Source organism: Mus caroli, unplaced genomic scaffold (genome assembly GCF_978045245.1).
Source record: "Mus caroli unplaced genomic scaffold, Mus_caroli_1 scaffold_6, whole genome shotgun sequence".
In the NCBI taxonomy this organism is placed as follows: domain Eukaryota; kingdom Metazoa; phylum Chordata; class Mammalia; order Rodentia; family Muridae; genus Mus; species Mus caroli.
In genome coordinates this window covers 96,523,039-96,541,899 of record NW_028227261.1, presented here as the reverse complement: position 1 = coordinate 96,541,899, position 18,861 = coordinate 96,523,039, and the positions used below count along the sequence as shown (strand labels likewise).

The following is an 18,861-nucleotide window of genomic DNA, read 5'->3' as shown; positions in this document are numbered from 1 at the left end:
TTCACAAGACGCCTCTTGAAACTGTTTCTTGTTCTGTGTTAACTCCCTCTTGGGGCCAGTTTGCATTTTCAGGATTATTTTTCTTCTCTTTGAGTGGGGAGATTTTTTTTTTACAATGCTCTTATGTTTTAGCATATTGATATTGTCCTGAAATATTTTGCATCTGGTCCTCACATAGAACAGAGATAGCACTTGCATCTTGTCTGCTGGAGGGTGATATGATAGAGATCGAGACATCCAGCATTCTCTGTAACCAAGGAGATCTTTGTGGATAACCTAGTTTAACTTTCTATTTCTATTTCTATTGTGTGACTCTTCCACACTCTGCTTCTCTGACTGATACTGTTTCCTATTCTTGATATTGTCTCTGTTTCTCTCCTTCCTCTCTTTCCCTCTTACCCCTGAAACAGAATCCCCACATCATCTGTCTGCTTCAAAAGGTATCAGTTTACTTTGGGGGCTCCACAACCCTGTGTTTTGATTCCCCCCTTTAAAAATCCTTTTTACTTTCTTTCTCACAGTGTTCTGGCAGTTACAGTCAAAACAGATTTAGGAAGACATTAGTAAGTTGAAAGTCAGCCAGCATTATCAAAGCTCCCCCAGAGGAGGGTGATGTGGCAAGACAAGAAGTCAATTTCCTTTAAAGATGACATTTTGTGTGACTGAGGCAGAGGAAAGAGATTGATGGGGAAGCCTTGAAAAGTATCTTCCTTGTTCTGCTCAAGGCTAAATGTTATTTCTAAATCTACTGTTATTCTTGCAGCTTCCTTAAACATCTGACAATCTAGTTGGCTTAGTTTTGTGCTCCATTGAGTGGGAGCCAGGGGAGGTTCAATGCTAACTAAGAGTATCTTTAATGGTTACTATGTGTCTTTAATGGTTACTACGTGTCCTTAAGAGTATCTTTAACAGTTACTATGTGCCCTTCATAAGAATGTTACCTTCCTTACCTATCCATTTGTTCTTTGAACAGCACACTCTTGTCATGCTTTTAAAATAACCTACCCTTAAAATACATGCTTGGAGGAAGCAACTGAGATCAGAACTTCTGTACCTGCACAGTTTTTTCCATCTCCCGTGTATGGTGGGTTACAGGAGCATACGTAGGATCCATTGGTGTTCAGGCAGGAGGCGTGCTCACTACAGTCTGAGCCGACTGCACACTCATCGACATCTGAAACGGAGACAGCTCACACATAGTCCAGTGAATTCATTCTTCTTATGTGTCCAACATTTATTTTGCTTTTAGGTTGCTACATATCACTTAACACACAGAACTATATGTATTTTTATGAAATTTAAGTGCAACCTTTGTGATTATTCTGCAGATGAACAATAAAATCTACGACTTCCTTAATTGATAAGTAGGACAGGGACAGAGTTACCATTTTAATATTGAACTTGACTGAAATTGAGGAGCACTTTTAGCTCCCCTGGGAGGAGACCTAGCAAAGTGATGTCAAGAGAGCCTTAAACTTTGTGGTAAAGGTTTCCCAAAGAACATGAATGTGACTTCACACAGCAGTTGCCAGTGTTTGTCTCACCGAGACAGGATGGTGAAATGCCGTTCCAGCTCCCATTGTCTGTGCAGAACATTCGGGAATCACCCAGCAGGTAGTAGCCACTGGTACACTGATAGGTCACCGTGCTGCCCGCATGGAAGTCCTCGGCTGAGTAGAAGCCATTCTCCAAGGTGGGAGGCAGCCCACAGCGAATGCCTGGAACAGGACAGCAAGGACACAACTGCAGGTAGAGCAAAGTGCTCAAAGAGCATCTTGCTTGCATGGACCTAGTTCCATGGGAGTTGCCTTAGGTAGCTGCCCTTTTCCTACTGTATACAAACATTAGTAACCAGAGTATTCTATGCTGCTTGCCACACATGCACTCTCAGCATGTGGCACATTGTCTGGTTCACAGTAGGCACGTCATTCATTCATTCATTCACTCATTCATCCAAAAGCCATCTATGGCATTCTTACTGCCCATTAAGCACTGTCCTAGGTGCTGGGCTTACAGCAGTGAACTGAATAGTTGGGACTCCTGCTTTGTGGTGCTTCCTGCCCAGTGAGGTGGACAGACAAGAAGATAAATGGATGCTGTGTCAGGTGATAGCTGCTATTGTCTATTTATGGCAGTAGTCTTGCCTCTACAAATCTCCTCTCTTTATGCCCCTGCCCCTGCTGCTTGCTTAGCAGCTTTCTGGCCTTCATCATTATTATTCATTATAAATAAGTACTACTAGGTGCTTCTTTCCTCTCCTGTCTCTTCTCCCAGAATGTAAAGATGAGAACAGGGCCAGCATCTTTAGAACATGTATCAATGTGCGGCTAAAACTTGTTGAGTTAATGAATGAGTGGAGACATCCAGCTTAAGACACCTGCCTCCCTTTCCTCATCCAGCAGTGGCACAGCTCAGGGTGGCTCTCCACCCTACAGGGTCCTTATTCCGCTTGTCTCGAGTTCCTTGCCAGCACCTCAGATACATTTGTCAGGAGTCTCTTTGCATCCTTATCACCCACATCCCGCATGGTGCCTGGCTCAGTCTCTTAGGGCTGGGGCACAGACTGGGCGTCTGCTGTGTTTGTGGCAGTACATGATGAACATCTGTCTAGCATTCCCCAAGCTCTCATCTGGGTTCCATAGCTTTCCAGAGCCACCAAGTAGGTTGAACAAAGGTAGGTTGCTCACGTTCACAGTGAGGGAGTGGTTGCGTCCACTGCCCTTGGTTCAGACAATACTGCACAGGATTCCCAACCATCTGGAAGCCCGGATCACAGAACAGACTGACTTTGGAGCCTGGCTTTCGATCTCCTGATGCAGGTCTTAGGTGAGGCACCGATCCTTCTAAAGACGGACAATCTGAGAACCAAGAGCACAGACACAGTGCAGGTCAGCCACACAGCAGCAGGGTCCCAGAGTCAAGGGGCTCAAACACTTTTGTACCAGCCAAGAACAGGCTTTGTTGAATTAAAACAAGTTACCACATACCCCACTCACTGACAAACCAAATGATAAGGGGGAGAATCGTATTTAAGTCATCAAGCAATTTTTCTCTTTTCAAAAGAAATGTTTTTGATATTTTAAAAAGGATTTTTTTTTTCAAGACAGGGTTTCTTTATGTAGCCCTGTATGGCCTAGGCTCATTCTGCAGACCAGGCTGGCCTTGAACTCAGAGATCCACCTGCCTCTGCCTCCCAAGTGCTATGACTAAAGATATGCACCATCACTGCCCTGTGGGTATTTTAAGAGGAATGAATGGCGTTTGGGGGAAGGAGGGTACCGTTCTTGTAACTTATCTAAAACCATGAATTCCACAACACTTTAAAAATTCATTTAAATACATTGACTTTAGAGTTCAGTGTGTGGGTGGGAAGAGTCATTGGTTTTTATCTGTCCCACAAAATTAACTTCATCTCAAAAAGGAGCAAAAACAGGAACTGAAGAGGTGGCCTGGTTGTTATCTTGTAGAGAACCCAGGTTCAGTTCCCAGGACCCACATTGAAAATCACAAACACCAGCTCCAGTTCCCGGGGATCCAGTGCCCCCATCTGCCCTTCACGGGCACCAGGTACTAATGTGGTGCACAGACATACATGCAGGCAAAACATGCATATAAAAATAAAAGCTAAAAATCTAGAAAAAATAAGAAGAGTACAAAACCACAGCCTCCCATCCATCTTTTTAATTTAAAATTATTTTTATCCAAATATTCTACCCAATTGTTTGGGATCTGTTGTACAGAAAGAATTTCAGTATTGAAAACAGTCTTGGATGGCCTGAAGTAGGTGTGAAACCTACTTAAGGGGAAGTCTGGCATGTGCTATGTGAGACCACAGGAGAATTCTGAATCATGTGCTTTTGACAGAACATTCCAGAAGAATCAAGATTTGGCAAAGGTGTAAGAGAGAAATCCTCACCAGAGCAGAACATGCTGCTGGAATCAACCTTCACCTTCCCCGTGATTCCCGACAGGAAATCGGGCCATGCTAACACGTTTCCCCGACTCAGTTCCTCTGGGCAGGAGCTGGCCAGCAACTTCACCTGCGAGTTTAAAGCACGCTTTTAGAGAAACCTTCTGCTAGGATGGAGCATACACATCACAGTTAGCCTTGCTGGGTCAGCCACAGATTGTTGTGGCAGAGATGAAGAGAAGCATATGTTTATATAGTACAGTTCCCAAAGGCAACAGGGCAATTTCTTCCTTTTTCTGACCTCCATCATTAAGTATTTCTCTCACTTAAAAGAGTCATAGTTGCCTGAAATTTTGAAATTCTTTGCATAGTTCCTTGTCTTGATGTTAAGGTTTGTTATGGCATGCCCCCCCCAAAAGATATTACTTAAGCTGTGTGCGTGTGCATGTGCGTGTGCATGTGTGTGTGCGCGTGTGTGCACCTGGGCCACCTGTGTGAAGGTGCCAAGTGCCCAGAAGAGTACATCATATCCCCTGGAGCTGGAGTTGCAAGCAGTCAGGAGCTACCCAGTATGGGTTCTGGGAACCGAACTTGGGTCCTTTGCAAGAGCAGTAAGTGTTCTAAACCACTGAGCCATCTCTCCAGCCACATCTATCAGTATCAGATTCTGAGAGTGAATATTTATCAAGCCAAACAATCTCACTAATGTGCCGTGGCCTTTTGTGACTCCTGCCAGAAGGCTGTTATGGAGATGTCTTTCTTGCTCCCTTATAATGAAGAAAAATGAAGTTTAAAGAGATGGAGCAGCATGATTGAAAACATCCCAGGAAGACTGTGATTAAACTGGGGTTGCCTCGCAGGCTGTCAGCCTTGAGTCTGACTTGAAATACAAGTCTGTTTATGTTTGTGGATATTCTTACAACCATTTTGAGTCTAGAAGTGCGACTCTCTACAATTCTTTCCAACTCAGTAATTATAATATTTTTTATAAAACACTCAGTCCCATTTATGTCAGAATATCACTGAGAAACTAAAAGGGTCATCAGTGGAAGTCACCGTGGATAACGCCTGACTAACAGACTGCCATCCAATACTGGTGATACATCCTAATTAGGAGTTTATAAGCAGACACGTCATCATTAGGCCGTCCATGGTTTTACTAGGTTTGTACCTTTGCTTCTCATTACTGTCATACACTGAAAATGGAATTGACCTGCTGTGGAGACAGGACATAGTCCCAGAGGTTGAGCTGGCTTATGGAGCCCACAAAAGACTCAGCCGGGTTGAATCCCTCTCCTTTTTTGTCTTGTTCTTGCCCAAGAACTAATGCACCGCCACCTAGAGAGAAAGAGAAGGGGGGGGGTATGAGAACAAAGAGGTGGAAAGCTACCCCAATCGTTTGTTATCCCCCAAATGCTAATTTTATAAAAATGCAGCTAGTAAGACGAGTGTATGAAAGTGTCATTGAAATCTGAACTAGGCAACTTTAATGCATGGCTTTGCGACAAGGACAGAGTGAACTTAACTTTATGCAGGCAGTTAAAGGCAGATGGAGGGTAAGCCCACCAGGCTCCACTGCAAAGTTCCCATGGCTCCCTGCCTCTGGTCTTAGAGTTTCTTCTATCATGGATACCTTTCTCCTCTCCATTGGCCACAGCCTGCAAGGCAGGCTTGTTGAATGCAGCAGGCATTTATATGGCTCCTCATGATATGCTGCCTACTCTATCACAGTGGGGACTGTCCCAGCAGAGCAGAGAGTTTTTCTGCATGGGGTGGGGTTGTGATTCTAAGAGAAGAAATGCACGTAAAATACATTCCAGTATAGGACGGTACATACAAAAATAGAAGTATGAAGAATAGCGCCCCCAGCACAGAGAGAGAGAGAGAGAGAGAGAGAGAGAGAGAGAGAGAGAGAGAGAGAGAGAGAGAGAGAGAGAGAGAGAGAGATGGTGGGGATGGAGGGATTATGAAGATGTGCTTTACTAAGAGTTTTATGCACAAGTAACTCTCTACAGCCCCTTGAGTCTCCCCAGCAGTCCGTGTGCTAGAGTTTATAATGGGCCATGCCCATGACATCTGTGTACACTCTCTCTAAGTAGGACAGGCAGAGAGAGAATCATTCTTAAGAGCACAGTTGTGAATCTGAGGACCCAGGCCTAAGCAGAGCACTCTGGCTTTGGGAGTCTCTCTCCTTCCCCCTGTCCAAACGGGGTGGTTAGGCAGAAATAGCAGAAATAGCGACATCGTGGGTTCTATGGTAGCTTTCTGTTCAAATATATTTCACAAGGAAGCATATATTGTTAGAACAAGATTTTTTTTTTAAAGTTTAATTTGTTTACTTTGAGACAGTGTCTCACACTCCCAGGCTGGTTTCAAATTTACTATGTAGCCAAAGGTGGCCTTGAACTTGTGATCCTTCTGTCCCTGCTTCCCAAGAGCTACTCTTACAGGCATTTCCCACCATGCCCTGGCTCAGAACAAAATCATTTAAACGTATTGAGAGTGGTTTCACCAAAGCCGTGCCAAATATTGTCCTGATCTTGTAAAAATAATCATACAGCTCAAAGATCAGTACCAGGAATTGAACCAAGGGTCGCTCATATGATAGGAAAGCTATCACCGCTAAGCTGTGTCCAACAACGTGGGTTTCAAGAGCAGCTTCTATATCAGGCTCCATAGTATCACCATAAACAACTTCTCTATTGTTTCTGGTTGACGATTTCTGGTTCTTCTAGGTTAATCTCCCTAATTCATATCCATACACATTGTCTTTGCTGCCTGGATTTACAAAACCCTGGGACTTTCCTTTTCTCCTCTCCCCTCACAACAATGCCACTTGCCCCTGTTTCTATAGCCAGCTGTCCATTGAGGCTGTCGTGTCTGGTCAGTACCCAGGCTGACTGAGTACCAGTCAGTACCGCACTTGACTGAGTTGGTCTTTAACAGCATGTAGGGCTTCATATGCATGAGTCATCTTCCTGTCACATCAGTATTGCTGAAGGAACAGTGGTTGTCTCCTGTTTGTCTCTAGAAACACACCTTTTTCTCTCAGTAGAGACAAACCAAGAGCTCCAGATTCTTCTGATATTAATTAATAATTCTTCTGATATTAATCCTCTACTTTGCTTGGGGTCCCTTTGTCCTCTCTGTTTGGAATCATGTTTGTTATTTAGTTTTCTTCCCTATACACACTCTATTGGTCCATTCTGATCAAATCTGGGATCACCATCCCATCTTAAGGTCAGCAGTGACATCCCATCGACTTTAGGATGAAAAGCTCAATTGTTAACCTGATCTACAAGACTTTGTATAAAAGTAATCTCATCACATTTTCACAAGGATTGAACTTCTGTTATAGAATTATATTGACCTACCTTGGTTCAATATAACTTGCTTCTAGAATATGCTAGTTCATTTTTAATATTTTAAGATACTTTTGTTGAATTTTATTTTACCTAGACACTATTTTTATGTGTTGGATACATGAGGAAAATGAAGATAATTATATCCACATAGCTCTTCCATTACTAAACCTCCCTGGATATTTAGAGTGACTTTAGAGGAAAGATTGAGTTCTATTTGACAAAAGACAGAAAAGCTGGAAAATGTGCCCAGTGGCTCAGCTGATATATTTTGTCCCAAAACAAAACTGAAAGCCTCCTAAAAGTTAACAAGTAAGCAAGCAGGCACAGGATACCAATAGCTAGTGATTTGCTTAGAACACAGCTTAGCAAATGTTCCTAGCCCAGCCTGCTTCTTGGTCAAGCCGAGATCCGAAAAGGCTTCTCCTTTAAAGTCATGCAGCTCACCTAGGGAAAAGCATTTGGTATCTTACAGTCTAGATAACCGATGAGTAGTAAGGGAAAGACATCATTGTGGTCTTTGTCTAGAAGCAGTGACAACCAGGTTGGCCAATGCCATGTCTGTGTAAGCATGACCACCTGCAGAGTCTCATACACATGTACTCATTTTGCAAAACATACCAGGTATGGCTTTGCCAATGGAGAGGCCAGTACCACTGTCAGATAATTCCCCATCTATATAGACCCTCCAGGCTCCACCAGTACTTGTCCATGTGATTGCAATATGATGCCAAATGCCATCATTTACGGAGGGGCAGTTGGTGATCTTTTCCTTTCCATTCACATAAAGAACCCAGCTGTGGAGAGAAAGATTCCAGGGAATACAGTCAATGGTCACAATACATCACAATATATGATTTGATCTTTATCATGTGTGTGTGTGTGAGAGAGAGAGAGAGAGAGAGAGAGAGTATAAAGTACCCATGTAATCCATTAGTCATTTCTCCTCTCCATCTAATAATCAAAAGAAATAAACTTCAGCTGTCCATAGGAGCTAAGTCTGCTTCAGGGCTTATACTATTGACTGGGCATTTGTGTTCCCTCAAAATTTGTGTGTTCAAAGTCTTAGCAATCTGACAGTATAAGAAGAGAGGCCTTTGAGATGACAGATCGAGAGGACAGGGGCCGCTGAACAGGAAGGACTACTGTAATTACGGAAGTCAGCAGGAACATCTTGCTGCTCAGTCTGTGAGGACACAGAAGAATACACCCGAGTAGGATCCATGGATCAGGAAGGCACACTTCCTAGAGTCTGATTCGACCACTGCTTTGATCTTGGACTTTTTTTTTTTTTTTTTTGAATTCAAGAATTTTATTTTTTTATTTTTTTTTAATATTTTTATTACATATTTTCCTCAATTATGTTTCCAATGCTATCCCAAAAGTCCCCCATAGCGCCCCCCACTTCCCTACCCACCCATTCCCATTCTTTTGGCCCTGGCATTCCCCTATATTGGGGCATATAAAGTTTGCAAGTCCAATGGGCCTCTCTTTCCATTGATGGCTGACTAGGCCATCTTTCCATACATATGCAGCTAGAGACAAGAGCTCCGGGGTTCTGGTTAGTACATCATGTTGTTCCAACAATAGGGTTGCAGATCCCTTTAGCTCCTTGGGTACTTTCTCTAGCTTCTCCATTGGGAGCCCTGTGATACATCCAATAGCTGACTGTGAACATCCACTCCTGTGTTTGCTAGGCCCCAGCATCGTCTCACAAGAGACAGCTATATTTGGGTCCTTTCAGCAAAATCTTGCTAGTGTATGCAATGGTGTCAGCGTTTAGAAGTTGATTATGGGATGGATCCCTGGATACGGCAGGCTCTAAATGGTCCATCCTTTCATCACTGCTACGAACTTTGTCTCTGTAACTCCTTCCCTGGGTGTTTTGTTCCCAATTCTAAGAAGGTGCACAGTGTCCACACTTTGGTCTTCATTCTTCTTGAGTTTCATGCGTTTATCAAATTGTATCTTATATCTTGGGTATCCTAAGTTTTGGGCTAATATCCACTTATCAATGAATACATATTGTGTGAGTTCTTTTGTGATTGTGTTACTTCACTCAAGATGATGCCCTCCAGGTCCATCCATTTGGCTAGGAATTTCATAAATTCATTCTTTTTAATAGCTGAGTAGTACTCCATTGTGTAAATGTACCATAATTTCTGTATCCATTCCTCTGTTGAGGGACATCTGGGTTCTTTCCAGCTTCTGGCTATTATAAATAGGGCTGCTATGAACATAGTGGAGCATGTGTCCTTTTTACCGGTTGGGACATCTTCTGGATATATGCCCAGGAGAGGTATTGCTGGATCCTCCGGTAGTACTATGTCCAATTTTCTGAGGAACCGCCTGACTGATTTCCAGAGTGGTTGTACAAGCTTGCAATCCCACCAACAATGGAGGAGTGTTCCTCTTTCTCCACAGCCTCGCCAGCATCTGCTGTCACCTGAATTTTTGATCTTAGCCATTCTGACTGGTGTGAGGTGGAATCTCAGGGTTGTTTTGATTTGCATTTCCCTGATGATTAAGGATGTTGAACATTTTTTCAGGTGCTTCTCTGCCATTCGGTATTCCTCAGGTGAGAATTCTTTGTTCAGTTCTGAGCCCCATTTTTTAATGGGGTTATTTGACTTTCTGGAGTCCACCTTCTTGAGTTCTTTATATATATTGGATATTAGTCCCTTATCTGATTTAGGATAGGTGAAGATCCTTTCCCAATCTGTTGGTGGTTTTTTTGTCTTATTGATGGTGTCTTTAGCCTTGCAGAAGCTTTGTAGTTTCATGAGGTCCCATTTGTCAATTCGCGATCTTACAGCACAAGCCATTACTGTTCTATTCAGGAATTTTTCCCCTGTGCCCATATCTTCAAGGCTTTTCCCCACTTTCTCCTCTATAAGTTTCAGTGTCTCTGGTTTTATGTGAAGTTCCTTGATCCACTTAGACTTGACCTTAGTACAAGGAGATAGGAATGGATCAATTCGCATTCTTCTACATGTTAACAACCAGTTGTGCCAGCACCATTTGTTGAAAATGCTGTCTTTCTTCCACTGGATGTTTTTAGCTCCCTTGTCGAAGATCAAGTGACCATAGGTGTGTGGGTTCATTTCTGGGTCTTCAATTCTATTCCATTGGTCTATTTGTCTGTCACTATACCAGTACCATGCAGTTTTTATCACAATTGCTCTGTAGTAGAGCTTTAGGTCCGGCATGGTGATTCCACCAGAGGTTCTTTTATCCTTGAGAAGAGTTTTTGCTATCCTAGGTTTTTTGTTATTCCAGATGAATTTGCAGATTGCACTTTCTAATTCGTTGAAGAATTCATTTGGAATTTTGATGGGGATTGCATTGAATCTGTAGATTGCTTTTGGCAAGATAGCCATTTTTACAATGTTGATCCTGCCAATCCATGAGCATGGGAGATCTTTCCATCTTCTGAGATCTTCTATAATTTCTTTCTTCAGAGACTTGAAGTTTTTATCATACAGATCTTTCACTTCCTTAGTTAGAGTCACGCCAAGATATTTTATATTATTTGTGACTATTGAGAAGGGTGTTGTTTCCCTAATTTCTTTCTCAGCCTGTCTATTCTTTGTGTAGAGAAAGGCCATTGATTTGTTTGAGTTAATTTTATATCCAGCTACTTCACCGAAGCTGTTTATCAGGCTTAGGAGTTCTCTGGTGGAATTTTTAGGGTCACTTATATATACTATCATATCATCTGCAAAGAGTGATATTTTGACTTCATCTTTTCCAATTTGTATCCCTTTGATCTCCTTTTGTTGTCGAATTGCTCTGGCTAGGACTTCAAGTACAATGTTGAATAGGTATGGAGAAAGTGGACAGCCTTGTCTAGTCCCTGATTTTAGAGGGATTGCTTCAAGCTTCTCACCATTTACTTTGATGTTGGCTACTGGTTTGCTGTAGATTGCTTTTATCATGTTTAGGTATGGGCCTTGAATTCCTGATCTTTCCAAGACTTTTATCATGAATGGGTGTTGGATCTTGTCAAATGCTTTTTCCGCATCTAACGAGATGACCATGTGGTTTTTGTCTTTGAGTTTGTTTATATACTGGATTACGTTGATGGATTTCCGTATATTGAACCATCCCTGCATCCCTGGGATGAAACCTACTTGGTCAGGATGGATGATTGTTTTGATGTGTTCTTGGATTCGGTTAGCAAGAATTTTATTGAGGATTTTTGCATCAATATTCATAAGGGATATTGGTCTGAAGTTTTCTATCTTTGTTGGGTCTTTTTGTGGTTTAGGTATCAGAGTAATTGTGGCTTCATAGAATGAGTTGGGTAGAGTACCTTCTGTTTCTATTTTGTGGAATAGTTTGTGAAGAACTGGGATTAGATCTTCTTTGAAGGTCTGATAGAACTCTGCACTAAACCCATCTGGTCCTGGGCTTTTTTTGGTTGGGAGACTATTAATGACTGCTTCTATTTCTTTGGGGGATATAGGGCTGTTTAGATCATTAACCTGATCTTGATTCAACTTTGGTACCTGGTATCTGTCTAGGAACTTCTCCATTTCATCCAGGTTCTCCAGTTTTGTTGAGTATAGCCTTTGGTAGAAGGATCTGATGGTGTTTTGGATGTCTTCAGGATCTGTTGTTATGTCTCCTTTTTCATTTCTGATTTTGTTAATTAGGATGCTTTCCCTGTGCCCTCTAGTGAGTCTGGCTAAGGGTTTATCTATCTTGTTGATTTTCTCAAAGAACCAGCTCCTTGATTGGTTGATTCTTTGAATAGTTTTTCTTGTTTCCACTTGGTTGATTTCACCCCTGAGTTTGATTATTTCCTGCCGTCTACTCCTCTTGGGTGAATTTGCTTCCTTTTGTTCTAGTGCTTTTAGGTGTGTTGTCAAGCTGCTAATGTGTGCTCTTTCTAGTTTCCTTTTGGAGGCACTCAGAGCTATGAGTTTTCCTCTTAGAAATGCTTTCATTGCGTCCCATAAGTTTGGGTATGTTGTGGCTTCATTTTCATTGAACTCTAAAAAGTCCTTAATTTCTTTCTTTATTCCTTCCTTGACCAAGGTATCATTGAGAAGAGTGTTGTTCAGTTTCCACGTGAAGGTTGGCTTTCTATTATTTATTTTGTTATTGAAGATCAGCTTTAGTCCATGGTGATCTGATAGGATGCATGGGACAATTTCAATGTTTTTGTATCTGCTGAGTCCTGTTTTGTGCCCAATTACGTGGTCAATTTTGGAGAAGGTACCATGAGGTGCTGAGAAGAAGGTGTATCCTTTTGTTTTAGGGTAAAATGTTCTGTAGATATCTGCCAGATCCATTTGATCCATAACTTCTGTTAGTTTCACTGTGTCCCTGTTTAGTTTCTGTTTCCATGATCTGTCCATTGGTGAAAGTGGTGTGTTGAAGTCTCCCACTATTATTGTATGAGGTGCAATGTGTGCTTTGAGATTTACTAAAGTTTCTTTAATGAATGAGGCTGCCTTTGTATTTGGAGCATAGATATTCAGGATTGATAGTTCCTCTTGGAGGATTTTACCTTTGATGAGTATGAAGTGCCCCTCCCTGTCTTTTTTGATGACTTTGGGTTGGAAGTCAATCTTATCTGATATTAGAATGGCTACTCCAGCTTGTTTCTTCAGACCATTTGCTTGGAAAATTGTTTTCCAGCCTTTCATTCTGAGGTAGTGTCTATCTTTTTCTCTGAGATGAGTTTCTTGTAAGCAGCAAAATGTTGGGTCTTGTTTGTGTAGCCAGTTTGTTAGTCTATGTCTTTTTATCGGGGAGTTGAGTCCATTGATATTAAGAGATATTAAGGAAAAGTAATTGTTGTTTCCTGTTATTTTTGTTGTTAAAGTTGGCATTCTGTTCTTGTGGCTGTCTTCTTTTAGGTTTGTTGAGGGATTACCTTCTTGTTGTTTCTAGGGCGTGGTTCCTGTCCTTGTATTGGTTTTTTTCTGTTATTATCCTTTGAAGGGCTGGATTCGTGGAGAGATAATGTGTGAATTTGTTTTTGTCGTGGAATACTTTGGTTTCTCCATCTATGTTAATTGAGAGTTTGGCTGGGTATAGTAGCCTGGGCTGGAATTTGTGTTCTTTTAGTGTCTGTATAACATCTGTCCAGGATCTTCTGGCTTTCATAGTCTCTGGTGAAAAATCTGGTGTAATTCTGATAGGCTTGCCTTTATATGTTACTTGGCCTTTTTCTCTTACTGCTTTTAGTATTCTATCTTTATTTAGTGCATTTGTTGTTCTGATTATTATGTGTCGGGAGGTATTTCTTTTCTGGTCCAGCCTATTTGGAGTTCTGTAGGCTTCTTGTATGTTCATGGGCATCTCTTTCTTTAGATTTGGGAAGTTTTCTTCTATAATTTTGTTGAAGATGTTTGCTGGTCCTTTGAGTTGAAAATCTTCATTCTCATCCACTCCTATTATCCGTAGGTTTGGTCTTCTCATTGTGTCCTGTATTTCCTGGATGTTTTGTGTTAGGATCTTTTTGCATTTTCCATTTTCCTTGATTGTTGTGCCCATGTTCTCTATGGAATCTTCTGCACCTGAGATTCTCTCTTCCATCTCTTGTATTCTGTTGCTGATGCTTGCATCTATGGTTCCAGATTTCTTTCCTAGGGTTTCTATCTCCAGTGTTGCCTCATTTTGGGTTTTCTTTATTGTGTCTACTTCCCTTTTTAGGTCTAGTATGGTTTTGTTCATTTCCATCATCTGATTGGATGTGTTTTCCTGTTTCTCTTTAAGGACTTCTACCAGTTTGGTTGTGTTTTCCTGTTTTTCTTTAAGGACTTGTAACTCTTTAGCCATGTTCTCCTGTAGTTCTTTAAAGTCCTTCTTGATGTCCTCTACCATCATCATGAGATATGCTTTTAAATCCAGGTCTAGTTTTTCAGGTGTGTTGGGGTGCCCTGGACTGGGCGAAGTGGGAGTGCTGGGTCCTGATGATGGTGAGTGGTCTTGGTTTCTGTTAGTAAGATTCTTACCTTTACCTCTCGCCATCTGGTAATCTCTGGAGTTGTTATAGTTGTCTCTGTTCAGAGGTTGTTCTTCTGGGGATTCTGAGTATCCTCTGTCAGCAGACCTGGGAGACAGGCTCTCTCCTCTGAGTTTCAGTGGTTAGAGCACTCCCTGCTGACAAGCTTGCCTCTTAAAGGGAAGGTGTACAGATATCTGGGGTTTGGACCTCCTCCTGGCCGAAGAAGAAGGCGGAAAACAGGACCTTTCCCAGATGCTGTGTTGCTTTGGCAGGTCACAGAAGCTGTAGGCTTCTGTGGTACACACTCTCAGCTGTGCAGACTAAGTTCCTAAGTTCAGTGGAGTCCTGGATCCAAGATGTGCTCCCTGCTCCTGAGGCAGAGGGCTCCTGTGCAGGGCAGACCACTGTCTTCCAGCTAGGAGGGTGCCGGATGTCTGTGGCCCCAAAAGGGTGCTGCCTCAGCGGCTCTGTGGCTCCCGCCTGTCCCAGAAGCTGTCTGCCTCTGTGGTCCTCACTCTGACCTGTACAGACTAAGTTCGGCGGAGTCCCGGAGCCAAGATGGCGCTCCCTGCAGGGCAGGTCACTGTCCTCCGACTGGGAGGGTGCCGGATGTCTGCGGCCCCTAAAGGGTGCTGCCTCAGCAGCTCTGTGGCTCCCGCCTGTCCCAGAAGCCGTCTGTCCCTGTGGTCCCCACTCTGACCTGTACAGACTAAGCTTGGCGGAGTCCCGGAGCCAAGATGGCGCTCCCTGCAGGGCAGGTCACTGTCCTCCGACTGGGAGGGTGCCGGATGTCTGCGGCCCCAAAAGGGTGCTGCCTCAGCGGCTCTGTGGCTCCCGCCTGTCCCAGAAGCTGTCTGCCTCTGTGGTCCTCACTCTAACCTGTAGACTAAGTTCGGCGGAGTCCCGGAGCCAAGATGGCGCTCTCTGCAGGGCAGGTCTCTGTCCTCCGGCTGGCGATCTTGGACTTTTTATAGTAGCCTGAACAGAGTAATACAGTTGCCAGACTGGTCATATGGTAGCCCAAATACATATGTCAAAACAAAAAGAACCACAAGAAGTTTCCAGAAACTACCACTTATGGAAGTGGTGTAAAGACAGTGAACAGTTTAAAGTGCAAAGTGTCCAAAGGCAAACGGAGACAAAGAAATGACCATGGAGGGTGGAGGAGGAGGAAGAGGAGGCGAATAAGTCTTCTCAGACTTTAGTAACAATATTCACAAGAGAGGAATATTCTCTCAGCACCAGCTGTTTTCTTTCTAGATGTTTTCCCCTTTCCTCTCTTTAGCCAAGCAGGCATAACTTTATCTCTTTATGTACAATTTACTCAAGTGTTTGCAAATGCCTTAAATTTCTGCCTCCTGAAAGTTCACGTTGACTAAGAAGGATTGTGTTTGATGAGATTTTTTTACCAAAAGAGTGAAACTGCCCCAGCTTGAGAAGATGCCAGTAGGTCTCTGGGACCTGCAACCTGCTCATTAGGCCAGTGCTATGGGTGGACCTGAGAAGAAAGGGCCCCATGGAACACTATACAGCCTAGCCAGGGGTGGACTTGCAGTCTCGCTAAGGAATGCAAATGTAGAAAAGAATTGGAGTCTTCAAAGGACCCCAAAGGACAAGCTGGTGGACAGCTCAGCAATAACAAATATGGACAGGTGACTGGTGTTTCGGCCTGTCCAAGTCTGTGGCTTTTCAGCAAAACTCTACGTACAAATGGAATGACTTTATAGACAGTGCAAAGGGAAGGACCCTGGAGTTAGATTTAATGTCTCTTGAGCGAACTAAGAATGCCCTTGGTACCCTGAGACTGTGTTCTAGTTCTCGATCCATCTCTCCCCTACAGACATGTGTTGCAGATGGTCCTTAATCTTGGATGTTCTGCTGTATAAAGGGCATCAGTCTCAAGAGTTAGACCTGACTCTCTATGATATGGCTCATAGGAGACACATCATTTAGTCTTTCAGAAATTTTGTTTTGCTGTCTGTATTCCTCAGGGGCAGTATTCCTCAGAGCATTGTTAAGATCAAATAGAACAGTACCCATGAAGCAATACCCAACTCACATGTGAGTGGTTATCACCAACATCTGGCTTTCCCATAGAGTTTGTCCAGATGTTCCAGTTGACTGTTGTCATCCATGCCTCCATGCTTCCTTGTTTCCAACCCTAATGCCAGAAGGGGAGCCCCGAGCAGGACTCAGTTCTAACTAGGTGTCAATAGAAGCTCTCCCTGCCACATCCGTTCTAACTGTTGCTTACCCGTTGTAATCAGTCAGGAGGAAGGTGTTGTCTTTGTCATCCTCAAGTGCATAGGAGATGGGCGTCCCGTAGTTGATGACATCAGAGGATTTCATCCAGAATGCGCAGGTTACAGCATGGAGGGTTGGCAGCACTCCATCTAGCAGGACGTACCCGTAGATGCCAGAAACTTCAAAATCCAGGTTAAAACCCGAAGGCTGTTCTGCAACAAATAAGGAGGGTGTGCAGAATGTGGTATTCACACACACTTTCAGTTGTCCAGGAAACCAGTGGGCAAGGAGCACCAATTCCAAAGATGCTAACTTCAGCAGACATGACGATTTGGGAAGTGATTTAAAAGTTAAACAGCGAATACTTGTGATATGTGTGTAAGCTGTGAAAGGGGGCAGAAAAACAGGGTTGGGGGGGTGGACAGGTCGAGATCTGATAAAGTGAGGCATATGGTGATGGGAAGGAGTGTGTGTGTGTGTGTGTGTGTGTGTGTGTGTGTGAGAGAGAGAGAGAGAGAGAGAGAGAGAGAGAGAGAGAGGGGGGGGGGGTTGATGCTGTAGAGGAAGGAAGAGGCTAATTCAAGGGCAGCATCCTTCCTCACTTGGGGTCTGTCTTTTCCATAGCTGATGAACAATTCAGCTCTTCCCCTATTCAGCTCTTCAAAGTCTACTCTATAGCAGAAGTCTTTTGCCTAAAAGACTTAAGCCTCCTGAGAAAGCAGACTAGCATTGTGCTATTGACTCTCTGATGTCTATCAACCTTCACCGCCCAAGCCAAGAGACTTTTTAAAGTGTTCTTTGTAGACCCATGGAAGGAATAGAGAGATGATCATTAAAGGTTACACAGTCTCAGAGGAGAGTACGTTGGTGTGTTCATTCGTTTCAGTTCAACTTCATAATATGGTAAGCATGGTTAGTAACAGTGCATTGAACAAAATTGCTAGAAGCAGTTGGGCTAATAGCTATATTAACTAGATTGCTTTAAATATTTTACATTGTATTTATAAATCATAATATTCTTTATATTCCATAAATGTATATAATTGCTATGTTTCAACTTTCACTGAGTTCACACACACCTGTCCCACACCTGAGTTCACACACACCTGTCCCACACCTGAGTTCACACATACCTGTCCCACACCTGAGCTCACACACACCTGTCCCACGCCTGAGTTCACACCTGTCCCACACCTGATTTCATACATACCTGTCTCACACCTATGGCCTGAAAATCCTGGCTGACATTTACAACTGTATGAGTTTAGTTCATCCACACAGGTGGCCTGGTTCCTACACGGGTTGGACTGACACTCATTGATGTTCAGTTCACAGTGTGTCCCTGTGAAGCCTGCTGGACATTGACACCTGGAAGAAAGTGAAATGCAGCAACAGAATCCATGAGAGGATTCACTAGAGAAACCATGTCCCCCAACTTACAACAACCTTGTCTCAGAAGACATAGGGGGAAAGTGCTTAAATGATTTATTTTTCCCATTCATCTGATCGTGATTGAGCACCTTTAAGACACTGCATCACAAACAGAACAAAATAAAGCAAATGTGATTCTTCTCTAAGTCTATGTATGGCTAGTTGGAGAGTTTATGAATGCTGAATTTTTTCCCCACAGAAATTCCCAGGAAAATATGAATAGCTCAGATTCAATTCTAAAGCCTTTTCATTTATTAAGCCAAGGTTATATCAACGGCATAATGCTGGGGTCCTTCCCTCTTTAATGATGAACTAAAGTTTGCTACAGCGGCTAAATCATTTATGGACATCCTGCCGTCACTGGCGAGGTGGGATTCTCAAGTTCCTTCTTACTCATTGCGTCTGGATCTGTGGTCACAACCGTTTATACCCAACAATAAAAAAGCATCCAGTAGTGACAAATGCTGACGACCCTGCTCTGAAATAGGAAATCTGAGATGGAAGCTAGAATTACAATCCCACGGTGTCAAGGATGGTTGAGAGCCTGTCCCCAGAGTCCTGCCTATCTACTTCATATCATTTACTCTAGAAAATCATTGCACAACGGCTGCACAGCCTGTGTCCTGTGTTCATGAGAGCAGTGTCTTGTGGGGTGGATGAGAAAGCAGTCTCTGGTGCATTCGTGTCATAGATACTAAGAAGCCATTGTGTAAATGAACCAGAGCAAAGGCATCTACGTGACAATACTTGAAAACAGGGCCGAGTGACAGATGATTGATGGCGTGTACCTGAAACCTAAAACCATGCTGCATATTGCTTATTGTGATTTAGGTAGAAATATATAAAATATATACCATAAATGAGTTCTATATGTCTACATAGAATATATTCTATATAATATATATTATATAACTAAATATATCTATTACACACACACACACACACTAAAC

At 42.9% G+C, this 18,861-nt stretch overlaps 1 protein-coding gene across 1 annotated transcript in view; it reads right to left on the bottom strand.

The window, feature by feature from the left end:
- Svep1 (sushi, von Willebrand factor type A, EGF and pentraxin domain containing 1) overlaps nucleotides 1-18,861 on the bottom strand; it is a 180,004-nt gene that overhangs the window by 43,787 nt on the left and 117,356 nt on the right. The window contains exons 25-32 of the mRNA XM_021160495.3: nucleotides 17,691-17,848; nucleotides 16,491-16,692; nucleotides 7,894-8,069; nucleotides 5,124-5,248; nucleotides 3,917-4,040; nucleotides 2,688-2,858; nucleotides 1,545-1,718; nucleotides 1,055-1,174 (exon numbers count right to left, since the gene is read on the bottom strand). Coding sequence (XP_021016154.1) covers nucleotides 1,055-1,174; nucleotides 1,545-1,718; nucleotides 2,688-2,858; nucleotides 3,917-4,040; nucleotides 5,124-5,248; nucleotides 7,894-8,069; nucleotides 16,491-16,692; nucleotides 17,691-17,848 — 1,250 coding nt within the window. The remainder of the gene's footprint in view (nucleotides 1-1,054; nucleotides 1,175-1,544; nucleotides 1,719-2,687; nucleotides 2,859-3,916; nucleotides 4,041-5,123; nucleotides 5,249-7,893; nucleotides 8,070-16,490; nucleotides 16,693-17,690; nucleotides 17,849-18,861) is intronic.